Source organism: Eretmochelys imbricata, chromosome 2 (assembly GCF_965152235.1).
Source record: "Eretmochelys imbricata isolate rEreImb1 chromosome 2, rEreImb1.hap1, whole genome shotgun sequence".
NCBI lineage: Eukaryota > Metazoa > Chordata > Testudines > Cheloniidae > Eretmochelys > Eretmochelys imbricata.
In genome coordinates this window covers 81,952,566-81,977,168 of record NC_135573.1, presented here as the reverse complement: position 1 = coordinate 81,977,168, position 24,603 = coordinate 81,952,566, and the positions used below count along the sequence as shown (strand labels likewise).

The following is a 24,603-nucleotide window of genomic DNA, read 5'->3' as shown; positions in this document are numbered from 1 at the left end:
CGTATTTTGTGCCTGTTTGCAAGGGGGGTTTGTGTGTTGGGACTGATATTCATGTGGTTATCTTAAGAGTCCCGAGGTGGTTTGGGAAGCTCAGAGAAGGAAACTTGCGCGTCCACTTTTGTTGCTTGAGCGGCTGACACTTCCCCCTTCTCCAAACTCTCTCTGTCGCTTTCTACCCCTCTCCTCCAAGGACTTGGCACTGGGCTGGGCTGGGGGTGTGTGGCCAGTTTAATACGCTCGCGGTGTGATCTCCGCCGGGGGGCCCAGCTGGTCTGACGTGCCGCAGTTTGAGTTTGTTGATTGTGGATTGGTGCCATTTCCAAGGTGTGCTATAGTGGGTTTGGACTTGCAACTCCACAGGCCCGGAGTAAGTGGCGCAGGCTGGCACCAGCTTCCTCCGAAAGGTACATGCCCCTCGCCCTTAGCAGATCGCCTTTCCTGGGTGGGCTTTGCACACCCCGTCCCTTTTGCGACCTTTTGTCTGAAACAAACAAAACCGAGGGAAAGACACGGATTGACGGAACGCTGTGGGTCTGTTTCCCAAGAGCTATAGAGAACCTGACCCGTGCCATTGCTAATCGCTTTCCCCGTGGAAGGAATTCAGATGACTCACGCATCGGAAAACAAGGAAGGGGCGCGTGGGTAGCCGACAATAAACGGGGCTCTCCCCTTCCCCTCTCGTTTTCGATCTGCCACCCAAGATAAGGTGGGGACGCACAGCCTGGTGCCCTGCTCCCTGCCTGCTCTACCTATTGCTGGGGGCAGCTGAGCCCGGGCCGCTGGCGCGCCCTGCTAGGACGCACGCGGGGCTGGGGGCTGCGGGGTGTTAATGACCTTTGCCGGCTGATCCTTATTCTGCCCGGGAGCCAGACAACGCCGCCCAGGCGACAGGAGCGATTAGAGGGTCCCCTCGCCCCCCCCCCCCAGCGGGTCTCAGCAAAGAGGGAGACGCTGGGGTCTGTTTGCTAACTGGATTTTTTCTTCTCTTTTGTGCCCCCCCCCGGCTCCCCCCCCCATCCCCTCCCCAGAGGCTAGACGGGGACCTGGATGGCCCTGACTGACGGCGGCTGGTGCGTGGTGAAGCGGTGCGGCGCGGACGCTGGCGACTCCTCCTGCCCCTTCCCCGCCAGGGAGCCGGGCCCCTCTCCGCCCTCTCCGGCCTCTTCCTCCTGCTGCTCCCCGGGCGAGCGCGGCTCCTCCAAGACTCCGCAGCACGAGCCCGAAGGGACCCGGCCTCCTCCCGCCGCCGAGGGCAGGTCCCTGCTCGCCCCCTACGTGCACTTCGGAGCCCCCCACGCGCCCAGCCTGCCCAGCTGGGAGGACATCCTGCTCTTCACGGATTTAGACCAGACCAACAAGCTGCTCTGGTCCAGCCGCGGCTCCAAGCTGAGCCCCTTCGGCGCCGAGCAGCCCGAGGAGATGTACCAGACCCTGGCGATCTCGGCCAGCCAAGGGCCCCCGGCCCCTTACGATGGATCTGCCGGCAGCTTCATGCACTCCACGGCCAGCTCCCCGGTCTACGTGCCCACCACCCGCGTGGGCTCCATGCTGCCCAGCCTCCCCTACCTCCAAGGCAGCGGGGCCGCCCAGCCCAGCCACCCGGGCAGCAGCCACTCGGTGTGGCCCCAGCCGGCCTCGGAGAGCCCCTCGTACAGCAACGGCAGCGGCTCGCACCCCTCGGGCCGCTTCCCTTACTCCCCCAGCCCGCCCATGGCCAACGGGGCCTCCCGAGAGCCGGGGGGCTACAGCAACAGCCTCAATGCCAGGGACCAGTACAGCCCGCTGGGCAGGCCTCTGAACGGATCTTACCCCGGCCACTACCCCTCCTATGTGGGACCCCAGCTCACCCCGGCCTGGCCCACGGGACCTTTTGAGAACTCCATGCTGCACTGTCTGCAAAGCCGAGCCACCCCGATCCCGGTGCGGGCTCCCAGCTCAGGTAAGAGCGCCCAGACCCCGCCACGGGCTTGGGTCTGGGTGAAGGGCCGGCCAAGCTCTCGAGGGCTACAACAGGAACGAAATAACCCGAGGGAGCGAGAGAGAGGATTTCCCCGCCAGGGGAGGGGAGCTGGGGCGGCATTTTTTGTCTGTGGCCAGCCTGTGTTTTCTGCTGCAAGGCTGGGAGCTGTGCTCGCAGAGAGGGGAGGAAGTGACAGGGAAGCAGATGGCACTGAAATATAATTCTTAGTCCTTATTTGTGTATCCTTTGAGGAGGAGGACTGGAGGAGGTCGGTGTCTTTGGAGAAAATGTGAAGATCCTGGGGCGTGGGGTTTGTGGGTTTTTTAAAGGGGAGGATAAAGGTGCCAGGAGGAGCCGTTGTATTAGCACAACCACAGGCTTTGAATGAATATGCATAAAGTTTGCTGAATAGGAATCCTAAAAGGCCGCGGACCTTCAGGTGTCTTTTGGAATAAGTTTTCTCTCCTGAGTTGTGTGCAGGGACAGTGGTTTGGAAGGGATCAGTGGAAGTATTTTGAGACCCCCCATTCTTTTGGTGTTTTTGAATGGTGTGGCTTTGGTGATAATGGCAGGCAGGGGGCCGGTAATACAAAAGTATCTTTTGGAATAAAAGTTACTGCCTTGCTTTTTGTATTTTTTTTTAAATGGCATCAATTAGAAGTATTTTCATCGGCGTTTTAAGCCTGGTTTTTTTTTTTTTTGAAAGAAAAGAAAAGAACTGGTTAATGTAAGTCACTTCCAGATGTCTCTTTATTGTATATTCGTGCTTCCCCGTATTAACATAATCCGATTAAGAAATAGTGAAAAATGCAGTGTAAATCACATCTTCTATTCGAAATAAACGATTCAGGCACATTACGGAGACTCGTTCAATGGATTTTTGTGATTTCCAAAGGCAAATCCAAAGCCAGTTAGTGTTAGCAATTTTTAAATTAAAATCAATGGGAATTTCTGTTTTAAAACCGCTGGCACAGTCAGGCTCCCAGTGGCGGAATGTACTGATGGAAGCGTCTTTTAGCAAAAGAAATTATGCGCGTCATTAAATTAACTGTGGGGTTGAAGACTGAGTTACTTTGCGATGATTTTTGGTTATTGCAATCTCTTCAATTTCTTTCAGTCGGAATATAATTTTGCGCTTGCGTTTGCCTGTCACTCTACTAATAAATATTTTATGCACATGGATTCAGTACAATTTTCCTTCTAAACAACAGAAGGAACCACCTAAAAATCTTTTCATCGCTCGATAAACAATCCTTCTCCAGTCCCCCAATGCAATATATTTGATTTAGGCATTTTAAGTCCCACTCTCGTGTTTACTAACGTGACACAGAGAATGAAGATGATTAATTTTTTAGAGATAGCAGTGAAAGAGCAAAGCAAAGCAGAAAACCCTCCTCCTCTCATGCAACACGAACGTTGAGTGTCAGGACTTTCAAAGTTAAAGTGTAAAACACGGTGATAACCGGCCTGGATCAAACCCGCAAGGAAGCAATCATATCATCTGCCTAAGGAGAGGGTTATGGGAATGGAAATGCTCATAGACGAGTGAGGGCGGAGGGGAAAAGGCTCATGGATAGGTTTGAAGAGGAAGGAAGGAATGGGCAACCCTAAACAGAAAGAGGTTAAGGAAGAAGGGTTAGATCTGCAAGGAAGGGCGAGCGGACACATTTCTGTCCCTGGATCTCTTTCTGGATCACTGATTCTCCTTCGAAAATACCAGATGTACTTTCCTTATGTATTCTTCAAGAAACTGATTTGATTCTTGTTTCGTTTACACAATGTTAAAACGATTAAGTCGGTAGTATATCCCTCCCTGGTCCCTACAACCTTGTCTTTGGAAAAGCGGTGATAATATTACATGGAGTGTAATATGTTTAATTCCTGATTTAAAACGGCCGGGAAAGTAGCTCAGCTAATTTCACGGGATACATTTTAATGTTTCTAACGGTATTCCCCCGTAAACTTTCCTGAAGATCAGTTTTGTGACCAAAAAGGTGTGGGCATGTGCAAGACGGGGGGAGGCATTGGCTGCTGGAGATACAGTCTTCAGAGCGGGGTTAATGTCTTCTTGTGAAGGAAATAAGAGACTCTAGGCAAGATCCAGACTAGGAACAATCAAAGTGTGTGTGCATCCGAACTACAAAGCGCAGGTGTCCTGTCAGTCACCAGACCTCAACATCTCTTTCTTCTCCCCTCCTCCCCCAATCAGGTTTAGACTAAATTCAGAGTAGCATGTGAATGCAATCTGTTTATAATGTTTGTGGGCGAGGTGATATCTTTTTATTTATTGGACCACTTCTGTTGGTGAGAGAGACAAGCTTTCCCGCTTACACAGAGTTGTCCTTCAAGTCTGGGTAAGGATAAACTCTGGGTAAGCTCCAAAGCGTGTCTCTCTCACCAACAGACTTGGCCCAATAAAAGATATAACCTCGCCCACTTTGTCTCTCTAATATCCTGGGACCAACACGGCTACAACTACACTGCATATATTTGTGTGAGAAATATTATCTCAGCACAAATAACCTTCTGTATGGTTTCCCCATCAACTAGTTTATTTAAGAAGATTTCAAGGTCTAGTATATGCTTGATATAACATTAAAATAGAAGCAAACAAACCGATTAGAGTCCTCCACAAATTGAGGTTCTCTTATGCTATCCATTCTTAGAGTTCCAGCCCACAGCTTTAACTCAGAAACATCCCCATTGGCTTGGGCCTGTAATATTATAATAATTATGGCACTTAATGTTCTGGGTGCTTGCTGTATAATACAATAACCATAAACGGATATCACAAATAAAATGTACAATATCTACTATAGATTTGTGTAGGTCTCCTAATATTTCCATGAACGCTCTTTTATTCCCCGGTGGGAACTCAAAGGAGAGAAGTGCCTCTGTTGGAGAGGAAAATAATGGATTCGGGGAGATTTGCACAAAGTTAAAAAAAAAAACAAAAAACAAACCTTAAACCCCACTACCGATTCCATCACATCACTTCCGACTAACGATAAAAAGTTTTCTGTTTCTGCAAGTTAGACTCCCGCATTTAAAACGGGTCCAATTATAAACGTTTTATCAAATAAAAAGATCAGCGCTCAGAACACATGCAGTGTGTGCAATCAAGCTCTTTGTTTAAATGTAAGGCAAAGAGTATCGTGGAATTCTCATAATTTAACGGAAACAGAATTCTCATAAATAATACAATGACAGAATTCTCATAACTTTACTTATAAGAGTTTCTAAGCTTTTACTGAACAATTAAAGCTATATTCTTTTATTATAATTATAAATATATCTAGCATGGATTAAGGAAGAACTATTCTAAAGGCTAGAGATATATTACCTCCATAGAATTTCTTTCCATAGGTATGAAGGTAACATTTTAAAGTAAACAATTGGAAAAAATAACTGTTTAACTCCAGTGTCCTTGAAGCCTTAAGCATTTTACTGATTACTGTATTCAATGGCAGCTTTTAGTGCAAAGATTAATAAATCTTAGTGATGTGTTAAGAGTTACAAGCTGACAGTGTAATTTGAACTGTGGTCTCTGGACTCTGCCATGTTCTGATTTCATTTGAACTTGTAATTTTTGTAAATGAAGGGAGGAAAAAAATTTGCCGGGAGGGGGACCAGGGAGGGGGAAATACAATTTCTTTCTAGGCGAAGTACGTTTAGTATACTCAAACAGTTATATCAAACCCTTATTTGACATTTACAAGATCTCTTTCACTTTAGGGAACACAAAGCTAATATGTGAAACATAAAAGAGTAACCTCAAGACGAACAAAGTCAGGTAGAACAGGGCATTAAAAGGAGCGAGAATCAATTATGAAGCTACACTTCTGCAACAATGGCTTCCTCCTCTCTTAAACTAAGAAAGTGATATAGAAGTAAAACATTTTAAATTATCTCTGTATCATATATGCGTGTGTATATATACACACACACACACAATTATATAAATCAATATATATAAAATTGATTTATATATATATATTTGTGTGTGTATATATATACACACACACATATATTGTACAGAGATAATTTAAAATGTTTTCATATATATAAATTGTTCTCTATCTTTAAAATATGGAGAGATGAATCAGATAAAAGAAAGGGTTCCACAGGAGGAAATGTTTGATTGTTATAGTTGGGATTTATTTATTTATTGCCTAACATGTGTATCTTTATTAACTGTTTAGTAATTAATAGATCCCTGTGATAAAATGTTAGGTATTTTTCCACTTAGTATATTTCTTAATAATGAGATTTAGTTTCTCTCCCCCACACACAACACTAATCGTTGTCTCAACTACAGATTTAGTAAAATCCAGTTAGCAAAGACTTTTTTTATATTGAAGTTTTAATAAGTTGTAATGCGTTTTTTTCAGTAAGAATCTAAAACGGTCAAACACTTGCTCAGTCGTGAGTGAGAATTATTTGACAAAAATAACTTCACTTCCAATTTACTATGATTACAGTTAGACTCCCAAGTGGACTTTGGAAGGTGGATATTTTGGCAACGAACATAAGAGCTTTGAACACCAATCTCTGCCCTGTGTAAACGCCTTTTAATTTATTGCTTCTTTCTATACAATAAATAAATAATTTAAATAAACACCGCGAGCAATTCTGATTGAAAATAGATTCTGTTCAATATAGGCAATATACGAAAGGTTGGTAAAATTCTGAGATCCGAATAATTCTGCCAGACTAAACGAAAATTGGTAAATATCGCACTGTCTGATTTTCAGTTTCAAAAGTTCACGATTGCATCTTTAACTGACCCAACCGCCCTGTCCCGCGGGTTTTCACTATGGCAAAATTCTCGTTGTGATCAACGTGAGAAGGATCGGGCCGTAGGGGGGGAAAAAAAGTCCCACCCCGTGGGTTGTTACCACGATTCTTTTTTTACTGTGTGGCATTTTTGTCACGCTCTCTCACGAGAGGAGCATGTGTATCAAGGCCAGGCGGGTTGGAAACATCATCAGGCGGTGTTTTAAACAGCGCTGACCTCAGTGGTGAGAGATTCAGAGTCGTGCCTGCAACTGCGTTGTGGCCGGAGGAGCTAAGGGCTGGAGACTGGGGGGGGGGGGGGGGGCGTGGGTCAGCCTGGCCTGGGGCTTCCAGATCGCGAGAGAACCCCCGGGGACAGATGGTAAACGGGTCACTTCGATTCGTCTGCCCAAGGCGCATTTTGCTGCACAGGACAGCCGTGACCTGAGCGTGTGCTAGGCTCCGAAGAGCAAATGACGACGCAGGTTGGGGGGGTGCGCGGCCGGGGTATCTCGGTTCAGCCGGGCCTTGCACGACTTCACTTTAAAATGGCTCTGATGAGGATGAGTCAAAGGGAGGAAGCAGAGGGCAAAGCTCGCTGGGGCTGGGCAAGTTTCCTGCCGCCGTCTTGTTGCGCAATGCCCCCAGCCCTCCCCGCAGAGCCAGCGATCTCTGCCCGCTGATTTCAGCTCGCTCCCCCGGGTCTGACAGCAGGGGATGGTTGTATTGTTAACTCGCCTTCCTTTGACTGTGTCCCCCTCCTAGACCTGCTGGAAGATCTGTCCGAGAGCCGGGAATGTGTGAACTGCGGCTCCATTCAGACCCCTCTGTGGAGAAGGGACGGCACCGGCAACTATCTGTGCAACGCCTGCGGGCTGTACACCAAAATGAACGGCCTAAGCAGGCCCCTCATCAAACCCCAGAAGAGAGTGGTGAGTGAGTGAGCGCCAGGCACAGACGGCTGGGAGCCAGCCCCATTCCACATTCCAGCCCCCCCCCCCTCAGAAACTGGAGTCACACCTTTTGAGTGTGAACGGCTGCTGACGTCATAAGCCTTCAATACCGACCCCCTGTTCCTAGGGCTTGAGCCTGCAGTCCTAGCTCCCACAATTTGCCCTTTAGCTCCCTCTGCCCACTCACACAGTCCCTGATCCTGCCAGGAATGTAGGGCTCAGTTCTGTTCCCACTGAACTCAGTAGGAAGACCCCCCCCATTGACCTAACTATGCAGCGACAGGCCTTCAGTGCCCACAGCTTTCACTGGAGTCAGTGGGAGCCCAGGGTGCTCAGCACCTTGTAGGCTCAGGGTGACCCTGTCCTGACCGGCAGAAAATGAGTTCAACACAGTAGAAAAGCCCCTTTAACGTGGGTGAAGTGGCAGACTAACCTGTGAGAAGATGTGTTAGCCTTAGCCGGTTATGCTGCAACCTAGGTTCCCCCTATGCAGCCCTCTTGCTGTCCTTCTAGTGCTTTAGTCCAGCGTTGCTGCCTGGCTCATCTTTAGGTCATAATTATTTTGGAGCATAAACAGGGGAAATAAGAGTTCTCCCTTTGGGTGTTTTTTTAAAATTGATAAACCCCCATCAAAGAAGCAAAGCAGATGTTTAAAAATACACACTGAAAATACTGGAAGTTTCAGTTTTTCGGAGTGTTGAAAATTGTTTGTCCAGGGGGCTAGAAATTCCTAAAGATCTACCTTGTTTGTGAAGAGCTTATTTCTCTGGATCTCTGGGATTTTTGTTTATATAATTCAAGGAAAACCAATTGCTTAAACAAGATAAAAGTATTTGTTTTTTGTTTTACGCCTAAAAATGAACCATAATTTGTCAAAAACGCACATTGAAACCCGGGGGGGAACAAACACTATAGACCAGAACCCCATCTTATAATTCAGCACTGGCACTGAAGAGGGAAGGAGAAAATGGAACAAGAGGGAACTGCAGACAGGTTTTAATAAATCTGTGTTGAGGACAGAAAAGAAAGAGAATTCTCCTTTCGATAATTGCCATTAATGGGATAGTTATAATAAGTGATGTTGACATAATCCAAACCAGGGCTTGGACCCCCAGTGTCTGAAGACAGTGTGACAAACTGATCAAGCTTCAAGACCCCTTCAATCACCCCAGCTGTTGCAGTTCCTTCATATTTCTATTGTATAAAAAGAAATGCCATTCTTTGTTAAACAACAATTCTATCACCATCCACTACAACATTTTCTGTAACTGGAAAAAAACACCTGACAAGCTTTTAAAAACCTGACAAGCTTTTAAAAGCCGCATTTTCTTCATCATGTCAACATTCATCTAGTGAAATGCCTGCTCTTAAGCCAAATAATTCATTAAAAGCAAAAGTTAATTACTGTTGAATGCTCAATTTCTTAACTGGTTATTTAGCAAATTTCATTAAGGCTATTTAGCAGGAAAAATGCAGCACATGGGGTCAGATCCTCAGCTGGTGTAAATGATCATAGCTTTCCTAACTTTAAGGTCATGGAACAGATATACTCCAGCTGAGGATCTGGTCCATGGTGTTCCTGGTTTTCACTTTTGTGTGTGTGTGTGTGTGCATTGCAGCAATTTCAATCTGACACCTCAATGAAACAAAAGTTTTACAGTGTTCTATGAAAAATATAGTCATAATCTATTCCAAATACATACAACCAAATTATATATTATGTATGATTGTATATTCATACATCTGTAAGTATATATAAAAAAATGGTTTGAAGATGATAAGCATGTTTTGGCCCTTGTCCTACTATTACTGAAGTCAATGGTAAAGCTCCTGCAGCAGGAAAGCCAAGATTTTTTTCCATTTTAGTGCCAAAACTTTTTGAAAGTTAAATAGTTTTTTAGATAAATTAGATTTTACTACAACAGCGATGCAGAAAATTATAGAAAACTTTCAATATAAAATATATTGAGGCTTATGCTAATTTCCATGCAAACAAAAATAAAAGAACAACAAAAAAATTGTGATAAAATCCAACTATGTAAATTTTAGAAAATGCAGCGTATACACTGGGGCCAAATCCTGTTCACACACACACAAAACTCTCTTGATTTCAACAGTCATTTTGCTTTAGGAAGGTAAGCAGAATTTGGAAGCAGTGTGTATCTTTCATTTTCTTTTATTAATTAATACAACAAATTCTGTTTCAGTACTAATTATTTGTTACAGTACATTCCGTATTGCCTTAAATTGGTACCGATTGAAACCACAGCTTGCTGATTGTCTTCAGTATGCAATCAGTAATGACTTTTAGATTCAAAGTTCCCAGTCAAAGCAATTATATTTAATTTATAATTCTCTTTACAACTGTGATGTAAAGTTACAGCTCACTACTTAGTTACACAAATGGATAGAATTCAAGAGACTTGACTATAGCTCTGAAAAGTACTTATCATTCTGAAAACATTATTTTGTGTTTTCTGTGCGGCAGGTGTGGTATCAAAGGTCTCCAGATATTTCGAGCAAACCAACAGTAAATGATACAAATGGAAAGGGCCCAAGAAATTAGTTTTTGTTGTGGACTCTTTCTTTATGGTCATGATGGGCTGAATGCAGTGCACTGAAACTGACTGCTCCATGCAAATCTTTTCAGCCTGCAAACATAGCTAGTCCCAGATTTTTTGACATTGCAATACTTTGTAAAATAACAGATTTATGATGTAGCTGGAATTCCTTGCTTGTGATGAATGTGAAAGAGAGCGCTTGTTACAGGAACTTTTATAACCCATTCACCTTCATTTCACATATTTATGAGGACTGGCTTCACTTATGATATATAGTCTGCAGTCATAAAGCTCTTTGTTATATGGTATTTTCTGATATAAGGTTGCTTCATCTTGGCTCCAAACTCCACTGAAGAGTGTCATAAATGGCTTGTTTATAATATGGACCTTGCTGTCACACACCAATTTACTGACTTCCTAGAACATTCACACAGAGAGAGAGAGCACTGTTCTGTAAAGCATGTTCCTGAAGTATGTTGTTTTTCACTTGGTGATAAATATGTTTTTACAAAAATGACACTGTTTGTTGTACATATTAAGTCCCTTTGATATCTGTTCCATATTCCTTTTCCATGTCAAAACAAAAGTTTGCAGCTGTCAGCCCTTCAGGTGAAGTTCAGCTTGTGAAAATTGAGCTGTCTCTTTGCTTTAAACAGAATCCCTGCCATACTGGAATGTTCATTTTTCACTGCTGATGTAGGAAGGTCATTAAAAGAAGCTGATTTTTCTCAAACCAATTTAAGGCAATGCTTAAAAAGTAGGCAATTTAAGGCAACTCAAAAAACTGCTGCGTCAAAACGATTACTTTACAGTAGCACATTGTGAAAAGGGAGAGTGCTCCACTGTGCACTGCCCCGTTTTCATTTGGATGGAAATCTGTTGAAATCCTTTCATATCCAACCTATCAGAGGAAGTGATGATATCCCATGGTCTAGACACACAACTGGTGATCAGAAACTCTTGAGTTCTAATTTTGCCTCTCCAGAATTGGGAAAATCACATTACCTCTTTGCATAAGTTTCCTTGTTTATAAAATGAGGATAATAATACACACACTCTGGGGTGGGTGGAGGGCTTAATTAGATTAGGTTGTGAAGCAGCTTACAGAAGCTGAATGTTGTCATGCTGACTTTGTATTACACATAGCTTTGGTAAACCAGTTCCCAGTCTATTCCTCTCTCCAGCTGTTAAGTGGCAAACTATATTTGTTTATATTTGTTTGTTTATGTTTTTGTTTACTTGTGCTTGTCCCCTAGCCTTCTTCGAGACGGCTTGGTTTGTCTTGTGCCAACTGTCACACCACAACCACAACCCTGTGGCGTAGGAATGCAGAGGGCGAGCCAGTATGCAATGCCTGTGGCCTTTATATGAAACTTCACGGGGTAGGCAGCTATTTCAGTCCACATTTGATTCCTGTTTCGTAAGGACCCAATCCTCGTATGGAACATCCATTGACTTCAGTGTGCTGAGCACTAACAGGGGCAGGCTCCACGGGCTTGAGTCTATGCTCATTGAAGTCAATAGCAAAGCTCCCTTCGACTTTAATGTTGCAGGATCAGAGCCTAAATGAAGCCATCTTAAAGATTCTGTAAATGTATGTTAAATTGAAGAATAAGAAAAAAATTATTCAGAATGGCACTTGTTAGTAAATTGTTGGTTATGCTTTTTCAGCAAATGTAGAAAAATAATGGTGTAAGAAAATAACTGTACTGTGAATATAATGGAATCCATTTAGCTCTAGACTCTGGGAAACCTGTGACTAAAGTTATGCACATGTATAAGTCTTTGAAGGATTGGGATTTTAGAATTTATCAATACTTTGTCCAGCATTTAAAAAAAAGAAATTAAGTGATGGTTATAAAACATGATCATATCACGTACATTAATTGATTATATTTTCCAAAGCTATTTTTTATTGGGTAAGTGATATTAATTTTGAATACATATTTTCTATTTCAAAGGTATGTTATTTGTGCCTTTAATGACCCAGACTCCAAAGCAGCTATTTACGCATTTTCTTGGTATAAAGATAAGCTTGAATATGATGCATTAGTTCACATGGATAAATACTTAAAAAGAATATATATTATGTTTTAAAGACCCATCCTACAAGCACTTAGGTCAAGGCCTGTTCATGCATAACTGGAGTCAGTAGGAACAGGATTGGGCCCTTCATGTGTATCTGTTTTCCAGGATCAGCCTCTAAATCCTTAGGATCCAGTCCTGTTGTCCTTAGGAAAATCTCTGGCTGAAGTATATGAGAGTTTTGCCTAAGTAAAAACTTCAGACTTTTTGGAATCACTGCTAGAACAGTGGAAAAATTAGGTATTTTTTGGAAAGTAGAGTCTATATAATCATAAAAATGCTTTAAAGTGTTGATTTCAATTGATTTAGTTGGTAGCACCATTTGATCTTATGTTAAAATTTGGTTTCTGCTGAGTGCTGTACATGAAAAACTTTATGATCTGTGTTCATTCTCCCCACCTTCCCCCCCACCAGGTTCCTCGGCCTCTTGCCATGAAAAAAGAAGGAATTCAGACTAGAAAGCGAAAACCAAAGAACATAAATAAGTCAAAGACATGTTCTGGTAAATATTGTAAGACAGGATATTTGGATGTAAGGATTTTGTCATTCTGGAAAATATTTGTTTCTAATCACAGTTACTGCTGTTGCAGGTAACAATAATAATGCAGTTCCTATGACTCCAACATCCACGTCTTCTACTAACTCAGATGATTGTAGCAAAAATGCTTCCCCTAGCACACAAACTACAGCCTCGGGGGTAAGTGATAAAATAGTATCTTTATTTGTAAGCAAGCTGATCGCTGTACAATATGTTATCTCAGCTTTTATCTTATCTAACAGTACAATAATCTAAACAAACTTTTCAGTTTTGTTAGCTGATACAGGAGCAAGATTTTCTGAGGAAATTACATATAAATGTAAACAAAACGACAAGCTGGAGTACTTTACAGACCTCTTAATTAAGATCTATATAAATTTTATGATTAAATCAACCAAAGCTTACACAAAAACATTTTGTTTTGAAGAGTTTAAATGGTTTTATCTTAAAACTGTTTTTTTTAGACATAATAGCAATGCACGGCATCGTGACAACATCAATAACGTTAGTGCACATAACACAGATTCCTTGAATGCTGGCCAACGTGCATGTCTAATTCAAAGCACCACCCATCTCATCTTTTCCAAAAGTTATTTTAAAATGTGTGCATGCGTTACACACACCCAACTCCCTCCCCCAAGCGTAATTTAAAGTCTCACTAAAAGCAACAAAACTCAGTCCTGAGGTCTGTGTACAGGCAAGATGAATTGAGATGTGCACTTAGGGCCTGATCCAAAGCCCATGGAAATCAATGGAAAGATTCCCACTGGGAGTGGAGGCTGTTCAGTACTTCACAGGACTGAGCCCAGGAGGTCCACTGAACAATGTCTTGTTTATTTCAAACTCTTATTTTCATCTACACACCACACCTTCTTACCACCCCTCAGATCAGCATTTGGGATAATACATACTATAGTTAAAGTTGAAAAGTAGTTTAATTTATAACCTCTTTTATTTATCTACACCTCCCCCCCACACACACACACACACCGTCGCAGTCTTCTGTATTCTTCATTTACTATATCATTTACTTTAAAAGATACCCTTAGCATGGCTTTCACTGTTCCTTTATTACTAAAAAGAAACTTGTTTATCATAACTCTTTTTTGGTATGTTTCCCGATCCAAATACCTTTCCGTGGTTTCTTTCCTGAAATATGCAGTTTCACCATAAACAAAACAAAAACAAAAACAAGTTTTGTTGTTTGTAGACTTATTTACAACAATCCTGCTCAGAGATGCTGGACTTTTGTATCTGATGCCAGCAAGCGATGTTATTAAAAGGCTGTATGTGACACGAAAGAATTCAGAGAGTTCAAACAATAAATAAAATACATTAAAGGAAGGGAAATTTGAAACTAAAACAAAGGTCTAAAATGGAAAATTATTAGGTTTCAAGCTCCCTCTGTGCCCTCCCCTCTCCCAAACATTTGATAAGAAAATCCACTTAGATCTAAATTCACCACTAACTTCAGTGGCATTGGATGAGACCTAAACCAGTAATAACGGCAAGTAATCTCCCACTTGTCCATTTTGAATCATGAATGCACATTATAAGAATTGAATCTGTGAAGTAGTTGGAATAATGGCATGTACTATATATACCCATGTCCACGCACTTGATCTTATAACCTTGTTTGCTTTAGGCAGTCAATAATTAACATGTGAAAGGAACAGGAGAGGCAAGAAGATGCAAGCAGAAGGTCATGGTCTTTAAGGCTTGATCCTGCTGCCATTGAAGTCATGGTGCGCTTCACCATTAACTTTAGTGGAAGTAAGCTCGGTCTCTGTGTCTGAATCACAGGAGTTGGTGAGCATGCTCAGGACCTGTTGAAGGCAATGGGAATTAAGGGCATTCAGCATCTCAGAGCAATGGAACCTAAATCTGATCACATGTAAAAAAAATTTATATTAATGCCAAACCTCTTTCTCCCTCTCCACCCATTCAGATATTTTTTTCATGAGAATTTAGAGCTGATGGACTGATGGCCATTCTCTACTTATTATTAGAACAGGTACAGCCCAGACATTAGCAGTGCAAGCTTCCCCCTGCTGATCTACCTGTATCAGCTGGAAGAACTGCTCATAGGGATGACTCCATGCCTATTTAGTCCTCGGCTTTTCTAGCAAAAATGTTGTCATTTAGGGCCAACTGTGCTTTTGGTGTTTTTGTTATGTGGACACTTGTTCACTGGGAATTATAATGAACTATATATTCTAACAAACTCATTCCATGTAGCTCACTGTATTGACACATTTTTGACTGCCCTACTTCTTATACTTTGAGGAGTAGAAAAATGCTAAATTGACAAAAAAGAACCAAAATACATTAGGGAAAAATATATGAAGTTTTAGAAACTATTGCCTGAAATTCATAGAAATGTTATTGCTAAATGAATCATTTAGAGAAAATGAATTCCTTTGCTGGTACAAAAGTAATTTGTTATGCTTTTGCAAGGTTGCCAAAAGAGTTCCTAGCAATGTGGAAATCTAATGGGAATGAAATTCAGCAGAATTTGTTTCAGCAAGATTCATTTTCAGCCCTACCTTTTCCGTTTCCTTTAAAAGTAAAATAAATGGGGGAGGTGGGTGGAGGGAGAAGGTACTTATCCTCTGAAAGGCAGTTACTCAACTGAGCAGCTTTGAAACTGCACATTTCATACAGGGAATTTTACTGGCTGCCAGCCTTGAGAAAAGACGATGGCTTAAATGTTGATTTTATGCCCCTAGTTGAAGAAGTTAAAAAAATTAAAACATATGATTGATTAATAGCAATGGGCATGAATTATAACATTTGGATCCAGCTCCAGACTTAGACCATCCCAATGTTTGGAAGTGTTTGCATCTGAGCTTTTGGGATGACCCATTATAAAGATGGGGGTTCTTTGCAAAATTCACATCTGGATCTAGGGATTTTAGTTTGGGCCCATTTCTGTGTATAAGTACTGAGTTTTCTCCATTGTTAATATGGACCAGCACTGTTTACAGGCTATATGAAGTTGCTTTATATCCTTATAAAAGAATATTTGAAACTTTCAAAACATACTGCCTCTATATCTTGAGACACATCATCCCACTGATGCCCCCCGTTAAGTGCACAGAGGAGAAAACTGCACATAACAATATGCTGAAATAAACTAATATAAAATTCATATGCCCCAGTCCACACCCTTCTGTAGATGTGCAGAGGCTGCAGTGGGCATGGTTGCCAGCACTATTCCATTACCCCATTAGGACAAAACACAGTGTAAGACTGTTACAAAGTCTGCTCTTTATGGCAATAGATGGAGTCTCCATGAGCCAGAGCTGATGTCAGTGAGAATACAGCAACAATGAGGGAATTCTCCCTTCAGTAAAGCATTGGGCCTATATAAGAGCTGAAAGAGGCCCTGAACTCTGTGGCAAGAGGAGCCACTACAGCACCTGGCATTGGAATTGCTATGGCTATTGTGTCTTGGGCATAAAATATGGCACACTCATATAGCAAGTTGTCTGGATGATGTAAATCCACATCAGAGCACAGCAGCCAGGGCCCCACTTCTCCTGTTGCCGTTTGTGCAATGAATAGGAATCTTGGTGTGCCAGTGGGAACCAATGTGCACCACAAATGGTGCCTTGTAAAGCAGCCTGGATCGTGTCTAGAAGTGCTGTCCTTTACATCTGTTTTTCTGCTTTGGGCAGGTAGAGACCACATAGGGGAGCTTCTTCTGCCTACTTATGCTCCCTGTGGAATAGATATGATCACCCTTTCTGCAGCATGCCAGTACTTTGTGCGTCTAGTGTCCATGAGGAGCACCTGGGCTTGCTTTCACGGGGACCATGATGGTGCTCTACATTTTGTTGCAGCTTATGCTCCTGGACAGCACTTCCACTCTTTTGAAGTTCAGCCCGCATCATGGGTGGACAGAGACTGACCGGGTCCTTTGTCTATGTTGTCCTGGTCATGATAAATTTTAAGCATAGCAGGCCAGTTATTGCCCTCACTTACACCTATACAACCCAAGCAATATCCTGGAACTGAAGAACTCATTCCTGTTTATCTGGTAACTGAGTGGGTGTATGTAGATATATGTGTCCATTAATGCATAACAGTGCAATTTTGTGAGTCTGTGCAGCAAAAAAATTGAGTCAATGCTGTGTAATTTAAAATCTTAAGGACATTTTTGTTTGGTTGGTTTTGTTTATTAATGAGCGGAAACGAACACAAAATTTTTCTCAGAAGGGCCATACAAATAAATATTGTGATAGTCTAATGTCGGGCCTCGTCCTGCAGTCCTTGTGGAGGAAAAACTCCCATTGATTTCACTTGTAATTTTGCTTTTAGAAGGACTTCAGGATTGGGTCCTTAGAGTGACAATAGCATGTACAGCAGTCTTGCCAGGCTGGAATATTGGCTGTCTTTTGGAAATTAGTGACATATTAACCATAGATTTATTTTGGTATAATATAAAGGAGAGATTAGAGTAAATGTAAACTTACACATTTCTAGTATAAGCAAAAGGAGTAATTACACCAGCATTAAAAATATAATTCTACATAGTGGCAATGTCACTGAATCAACAGAATTCCATTTTTGTTATATTCATACTTATTTTTAAGTCAATCATTGTTAAGACAAGATTACAGCAGAAAAGGAAACAATAGTATTCAGAAGAATAATATTCAGAGAAAGTGCTATGGATAGGCAGGCTTACAGGAGAGCCACGGACACTGGAAAATTAAGGGAACCCCCAACGTTTACCAAATCAGGTTTTGTGTAACAAAGAACTTTTGTAAGCGTGCTTTGAATAAATAAAGGTTATCACTGAAGCTGAGCCAAGCCAGGGCAATGCAACAGGATGCACATCATTTATCAGTAGAGACTGGCTTACTATAGATCTAGCCATAAACCAGTAACACCTAGAATTGATATAGCACTTTAGATCTTTAAAGCCCTGTGAAAGTATTAACTAAGGGGCAGCTCATGGCTCTTGGTTAATCCCTGCTCCCTCTCCCCAAATCTCCTCCACAGCTTCTTTGCATCTCCACTGCCAGCATGGGGGCGGGGAGATAATAGGCTGCATCTCTACTATTCTCTCCATCACCACAATGCAGATTGGTAGGAAGTGGATTGAAAGACGCAGGGAGTGGGTGGAAGCTTGACTCTGTCCCCTGATATTATGGCCTTCACAGCTGAGTCTGTGCATGGGGTTAGTAATCTGTCACTGGTTTCAGGGCCAGTATTAATAGTTGGTTACTTCCCCCTGGAACAAGTGGGAGCAGGGAAGGCATTCTGCCTCTCTTAGTCGGCAAGGCTGCCTCTCACAAGATAAAACTGGCAGCAGATTTTTAGGCTTTAGTGTAAAAAATGTATGTAGTGGTGTCTGTCTGTGTCTTATATTGTTGGGGAGAACTATAAGCGCAATGCCAGTTAGGCAGAGGATTCACTACAGCTTTGGGATCCCACCCTGACACTTCAAATTCCTTGATCTTCCTTCTCCAACTCTTCCAGCCTGACTCTATTCAGTTTCTGCCTCTTGGACAGAGTCTCACACTCTCTCTCTGTGCCATGGCTGCTCTGAATTTGTCCCCAAAGACCTACACATGGGGTGGAATTTACATGGGTAACTTAGGCTGAGCGTTGCAGTACCCAACGTTTAGGTGTCCTGCTGCCAAGTGGAATTCTCTATCCTGAATTAGGTGCCCAGGCTTCCTATACAAGACATGGGGAGAGTTAGGTGCCTGAAAAGGGGATTCAAAAAAGCCAGCTCGCTGGGCAGGGAGCTGTCTAAGCTAGCCAGTAGGAAATGCCAAGGAGAGGGAGTCACCTAAGTACCACCTCTCCGAGCAACTTAGGAGTCACACTTTGGATCCTCTCCTGGAGTCAAATACCTAAGCCAGGTCAGCTCTGTCTCCCGTGGTTAGAGCACATGGTCAGGATGTAGAAGACCCGGTTTCAGATCCCTGCCTGATGTGAAGCAGGGATTTGACCCCAGGCCTCCCGCCTCCTTGGTCTATGGCAAAGGTTCCCATAATTTTTTTGCTGCACCGACCTTTGGAGATTCATGCCCCATGCACACTCACCTCTGTACAGGGGAAAGGCCCAAAGGGGGGGACTTGGATAGTGCTGAGGTCAGAGATGCCCAGGAGGTGGGGGAGAGGGGAAAATCCCCATGTGACTAGTGAGCTCCAGGGTGCCTCCCCTGCGGAGGGGGATCAGCTGCTAGGGCCAAGGGGAGGGCCCTGTGGGGAAAGCATGGATCCCCTGGGGTCAGTTTTGGGCAAGGGCTACTTAGCCTAAGGGTAGCTTCTTAGCCCCATAGGGTGAGGGGGAGACCAGAGCCACGGAGTATGAGGGGATTCTAGTTCAGTGGGCAGCAGATCCAACCTCAGGCACCCCCCTACCTAACCACACTCACCTTGGCAGCAGCAGAACTCTGTGGTCTCCCACCACCCGGCAGAGCTACCAACTCCCTCCCCAGGCCCTGCTCCCCTGAGCAGCTCCCCCCTGGCTGGCCTGTCTCCCCCCTGGCTGGCCTGTCACCCCCCCAGCAGAGACCCCATATCCGTCATGCCCTGACCCCTGCTTCCCCAGCAGAGCCCTCCCCTTGCCAGTCCTCCTCCCCCACACTCACAGCGGTGCTGTGTCCAGTGTCAGAACTGGGGCCGTCCAGGATGCCCTGGAGGATGGGGCAGCAGGCCCTGCCCACAGCCCAACCCACAGAAAGATGCTGGAGTCCGGGGACCAGCCTTCTCCTACTCCCCACCCCCACCCCAAGGCACTCTCATCCCCCTGATAAACTCATCATGCTCGCCCCCAGCAGAGAAATGGGTTGAAATAATCCACAATAATACATTAATAATTAACATAATAACAATACAATAATACAGTTCGGGGACTTATAGCAGAGATGTTTAATCACGAGCAGACCTGCGTAACCTAATGATTCAGCCATGGGCATTTCACCACGTAAAGATTATTTTCCATGTCTCACTTTAGGAACTCCCCAAATTGAATTTGTCATGCCATTAACTAGGAGTGGTTTCTAAACTAAGCTGCCCTGCCCATCCCCCTCCCTCCCACACCTTTTCTCCTCCCCCACTTCATGCTGGCTCATTTTAGGAGCTGGACCCAGTCTGGGTCAGGCACTGATATGCAGCCTTCAAACCGGAAGTGCCTCTGCATTCTCTGGTATCTGCGGGAGCGTTAACAGATAAGCCACAAATGGGAACACAAACCAGATCTCTCTGCTCCACCCTCGTAGAATTGAATCAGGGAAAGAGTGAATTACTTTTTCCAGACAAGGAAAAAGCAGGTGAGCTGTTTACCCGAAGGAATAATAGCAGCAGGGAGAGGTGAATGGGAACCTTTCACACTAATTTCTAGTGTACACGATCTTTGCAAAACTTGTTCAAATGTAAAAATATTGTTTTCCTGTAGTTTAAACTCTTTCCTCCCAGGGAGGGTGAATGTATTTTTAAAAATGTCTTTCTAGTTAAAGAGGAACCTATGTTATATATTATAGATATAAAAGCCTCTTCCCAAAGTGTAGGCTGCTCCAAGACCATTAAAGCAGGACAAATACAAGGAAAGTCCTGGGGAAGGAGAGGAGACACCCATGGATCTGACAGCACACCACCAAAGGAAAACATTATCTTTCTTTTAAATTTTATATATTGAACTTACTTGTCCTTTATTTATCAGGGCAGTGGGCTTCCACCCTGCGCTAGCTAAGTCTCCAGACCATTTAACATTCTGCTGAGATTACCAATAAAGAGGCCAATTAGACTGGTTGCTTTTTGTGATGTTCACTTCAAATTGGAATGAGAGCATCAAACTCTTTTCAGATGGGCCACTGACCAGGCATCAGTTAGTAAACTTTGGTCACTAATGACAGAACTGGATTTGAATCACCAACCTACAAGGGAAAGGCTCTGTGATCCAAACCTTGCCAGACTCACTCAGTTTTTTACTTAAGCAAAACTCCCAAAGATTACAATGCTCATTTTGACTGGGTGCAGTCAAATTGGTTATATCCCATAACCAATAACATAAGCTCTCTTCTACGACAAGAGACTTGAAGTAAGCATGACAAGGTGGTTGAGGTAATATCTGTTACTGGCCCAACTTCTGTTGGTAAGAGAGACAAGCTTACATGGAGCTTTTCTTCAGGTAAGTGCTGTGTAAGCTCAAAAGCTTGTCTCTCACACCACCAGATGTTGATCCAATAAAAGGTTATTCCCTCAGCCACCTGGTCTCTAATATCCTAGGAGCAACATGGCTACCTCAACACTGCAACAACAATTGAAGTAAGGATAGCAGCAGCCATGGTTGCTATCATTCATTCCTTGCACACCCAAAACTCCTATTGAAATCAGTGGGTTTTGCAATATGGTATTATTATTATTATGTGAAAAGGCAGTGCAGCATTCAAACAAATTATTAGCGTTGATGGAAAATTTTCATACAAAACATTTTTTCCATCGGAAAATGGCATTTCTCTGAGGTTGAAACTTTTCACGGGAATGTGTCAATTTCAATGACATTTTGGTTAGAAAAAAAATTGTGAGGAAGCATGTTGATAATGTCCAAACATTCTATTTTGACATCTGAAATGGAAGCTTTATTGGTTTGAAATGATGTTTTGCTTCAAAAATGATCATATATTACAATTTTTTAAGAAAATGAAACATTCTAATTTAATCAAAATGAAATGTTTTGATTGACCTGAAATAACTTTTTTAAAAAAACTTTTGGTTCACAGAAAATTTCAAAATTTGGAGCTTTTTGTTTTGATTTTGAAATGTTAGAATTTTCCACTGAACGGAATTTCTGGTTTCTGATCAGCTCTGCAAATTATCCGTAAAATGTCTTTTCAGAGGAGCACGGGATTCTGATGTAAATAAAACATTGTGAAACATTTGAATGATGCCAGAGTAAATGGACCTTTTAAGAATGGACTTAATTTCAGGAGTAGCAATAAATCTGCATCATAAAGTGCACTGTTTTTGATCAGATAACATTTATATCACCCTACAAATATTTATAACAGTAATATAATTTTGTTTTACTGAATAGCAGTATAATATCTAATAAATAAAACATAAATATAGCAGGAGAAGTAAGCATACTGTAGGTATATAGGTATAAGTTACCTATATAACTGGTTGGTGGTCAAAGTCAGATCTTCTGAATTATTTTTTATTAACATGGATACTTTCTGAAGTACTTCCAGAGACGACAATTCTTCAGGTTACACCAATGGACCCTCACTAACTTTCAAGAGCTCTGCTGAGGGGGAAACTGGACCCCAGTTTACCACAGGCAGAAAATATCAGCTGACCACAAATATCTCTTTCAGTGGAAAAAGAAATTTAACCTGGGGCAAATTTGTCTCTACTGGTGGATATTGCCACCTTTCACCATGAAGACTCACAAAGCATTGTGGGAAGCCGCCCTTGAACAAAAGCGGAAATTTCCATAAACATTTGGGCGAGTCTCTGCTTTTTATATATGAGAACTGCTAGTTTGGCGCCGCTCCAGGTGAAGATCTGAGAGATGGGCCTGAGGGAGGTTTTCCTTTTGTGTGAAATGATTGGATTAAATATATGTACTTTCCACTTAAATAATGGGCAGGCTATTTCCGCAGTCCCATTGTCAGCTATTCCCTTTTATAGGAATTTGGTCCAACAAGTATCCATTTACAAGCAAATTAAGATTTTAAAGTCAATTTATCCAAGAGTTAATTTCTCATGAAGTCAGCTCTTAAACATTTCCTTTATTAGGTGAAATGTTGCCTCTTTCTCTATCTGGCACTGAAGTTTTCCTTTTCAGCAGATCTCCTAGGTCACATGGAAAAAGTGGATTGTTTTTATCTTTGGAACTCTCAGCTTCTCTGTTAAAATAAATGGACTGACTATTATTAGATTTCAGAGTCACATCCACCAAACCTTCCCTGTGGTTTGTCTCACTGATTTAGATCTTTGTAGGTTGCAGTGGATAGGAGGGTTGTAACAAATCCAGGCCCACTGAGAACTTTGTGGTTCAAGCTCACCATAACCAATCCAAACTTTATGGTGACAGCAAGGATGGAGCTAAGACCGTCTTGGTTCGAAAGCATAGGCCTCTGCCACTTGAGATAAACATGAATCTTTGCTAGCTGTCAGCAGTATGGGGATGATGTCATACATTTGAGTGGTTCTGGGCCAAGACTGTGAGAAGTGACTAATTATTTTGGCTACCTCTGTTTTTGGGTGCCCACTTTTTGAGGCATCTAAAATGAGTTTAATTTTCAGAAAGTTCTGAATACCCACTTTGTGAAAGTCAGGCCACTTAAGTTGTCTCAAACTAGGCACCCGAAAATGTAGGCACCCGAAATCAGTAGCCATTTTTGAAAATCTTGACCCGTGATTCCATCCAGTAGGGGGCACTAGAGCACACCCACCCACGGACTAGCACATTACAATCTAATCATGCTAATTTCCATTTCTTTCGGCTTGTCCAGCTCTCCCTTTTTCTGGTAGATTATTTCCATCTTTTGAAAGATAATCATGTAATATTTCCCAAATACTGATAGCTCTTGAGGTGGGACGATGCCAACAGAAGGGTCCGTTATATACTGGGGAGAATGCGCTGGCTGTCCTGATGGGTTTTTTTTTCAATCAGAGGTTTTGAGGTACAAGAGCGGCAGAGTGGGGTCAAATCCTGATCCTTCATTCAAAGGCCAAGCAAATCGGCTCTGCTTGGAGTCTGGTGCACCCAGTGGACAATAACATTTCTGCAGAATTCTTGGCTTTAGAAGCATTGCACATAGAACACTTACTTCTAGTAGCTTTCATGGAGCTCTGGCTCCATTTTTCACAAAGGCAAATTCTTTTCAGCTCTCCAGACTCCCGATTTGTTTAATTGATAGGACTGAGTTAAAGCACACTTATGTTTTTTTTCCTGTTCTCCAGGCGGGTTCTTCAGTGATGTCTGGCCAAGGAGAGAGCACCAGCCCTGAAGGCAGCACACTCAAGTATTCAGGTCAAGAAGGGCTGTACACAGGAGTCAGCCTGACCTCCACAGCTGAAGTTACAGCATCGGTGAGACAGGATTCCTGGTGTGCCCTAGCTTTAGCATGATTCAGAGAAGATGAATCTGGATACCTGCACTGGGCTGCAGCCTTTAGACGTCCACACTTGTTTTTGTTTTGTTCTGTTTTATCAGGAAGTCTGAGCAGCAGGGAGAGTGCTGGCTAGAACATTCCTCTGATGTTTTTGTGCCTTAATGATAGAGGTGTTTTTTCCAAAGAGGTTCTGCCTTAGCATCCAGCTCCTCATCTATGCAAGAAAAACAAGGGAAAGTGAATCTCTCCCAGGGTAAAATGAATACAGCCAAAAAGAGCACCCTAGAGCTTTTGTTAGGTTCCAGAAATACATCTTCAAGAAATCCAGCAACGCTGCCTTTTTGATTGTATGTTTGTTTTCACTCTCTCACTTCTCCAAAGAATTTGATTGGTGTAGTCATCTTTTGGGAGGGAGATAAGGGAAGCCTTTGATGATAAGGGATAGTGAGATAAATTTAAGAAACCGCTAATGTGCGTATTGCTTATGCCAATGCACACATCTTGAACTAAACCTTTGATGCCCTCTCACAGGTCAGTTCTCCTGTTAGCACTGTCCGTATCCAGTATGCCTCCATTACTCTGTCATTTTCCTGCATCAGAGTTCAAGTACACCCATGGAGGAAATCACAATGTTTGGTACAAGT

General features: G+C 42.7%; 1 protein-coding gene across 1 annotated transcript; it reads left to right on the top strand.

Moving 5' to 3' along the window:
• Positions 1-1,047: 1,047 nt before the first annotated feature.
• Positions 1,048-23,975, top strand: GATA6 (GATA binding protein 6). Its single transcript, XM_077809049.1, has 6 exons — positions 1,048-1,939; positions 7,502-7,668; positions 11,507-11,632; positions 12,750-12,837; positions 12,926-13,032; positions 23,808-23,975. The coding sequence occupies exons 1-6, from the start codon at positions 1,048-1,050 to the stop codon at positions 23,973-23,975; spliced, it is 1,548 nt and encodes a 515-aa protein (XP_077665175.1).
• Positions 23,976-24,603: the final 628 nt, after the last annotated feature.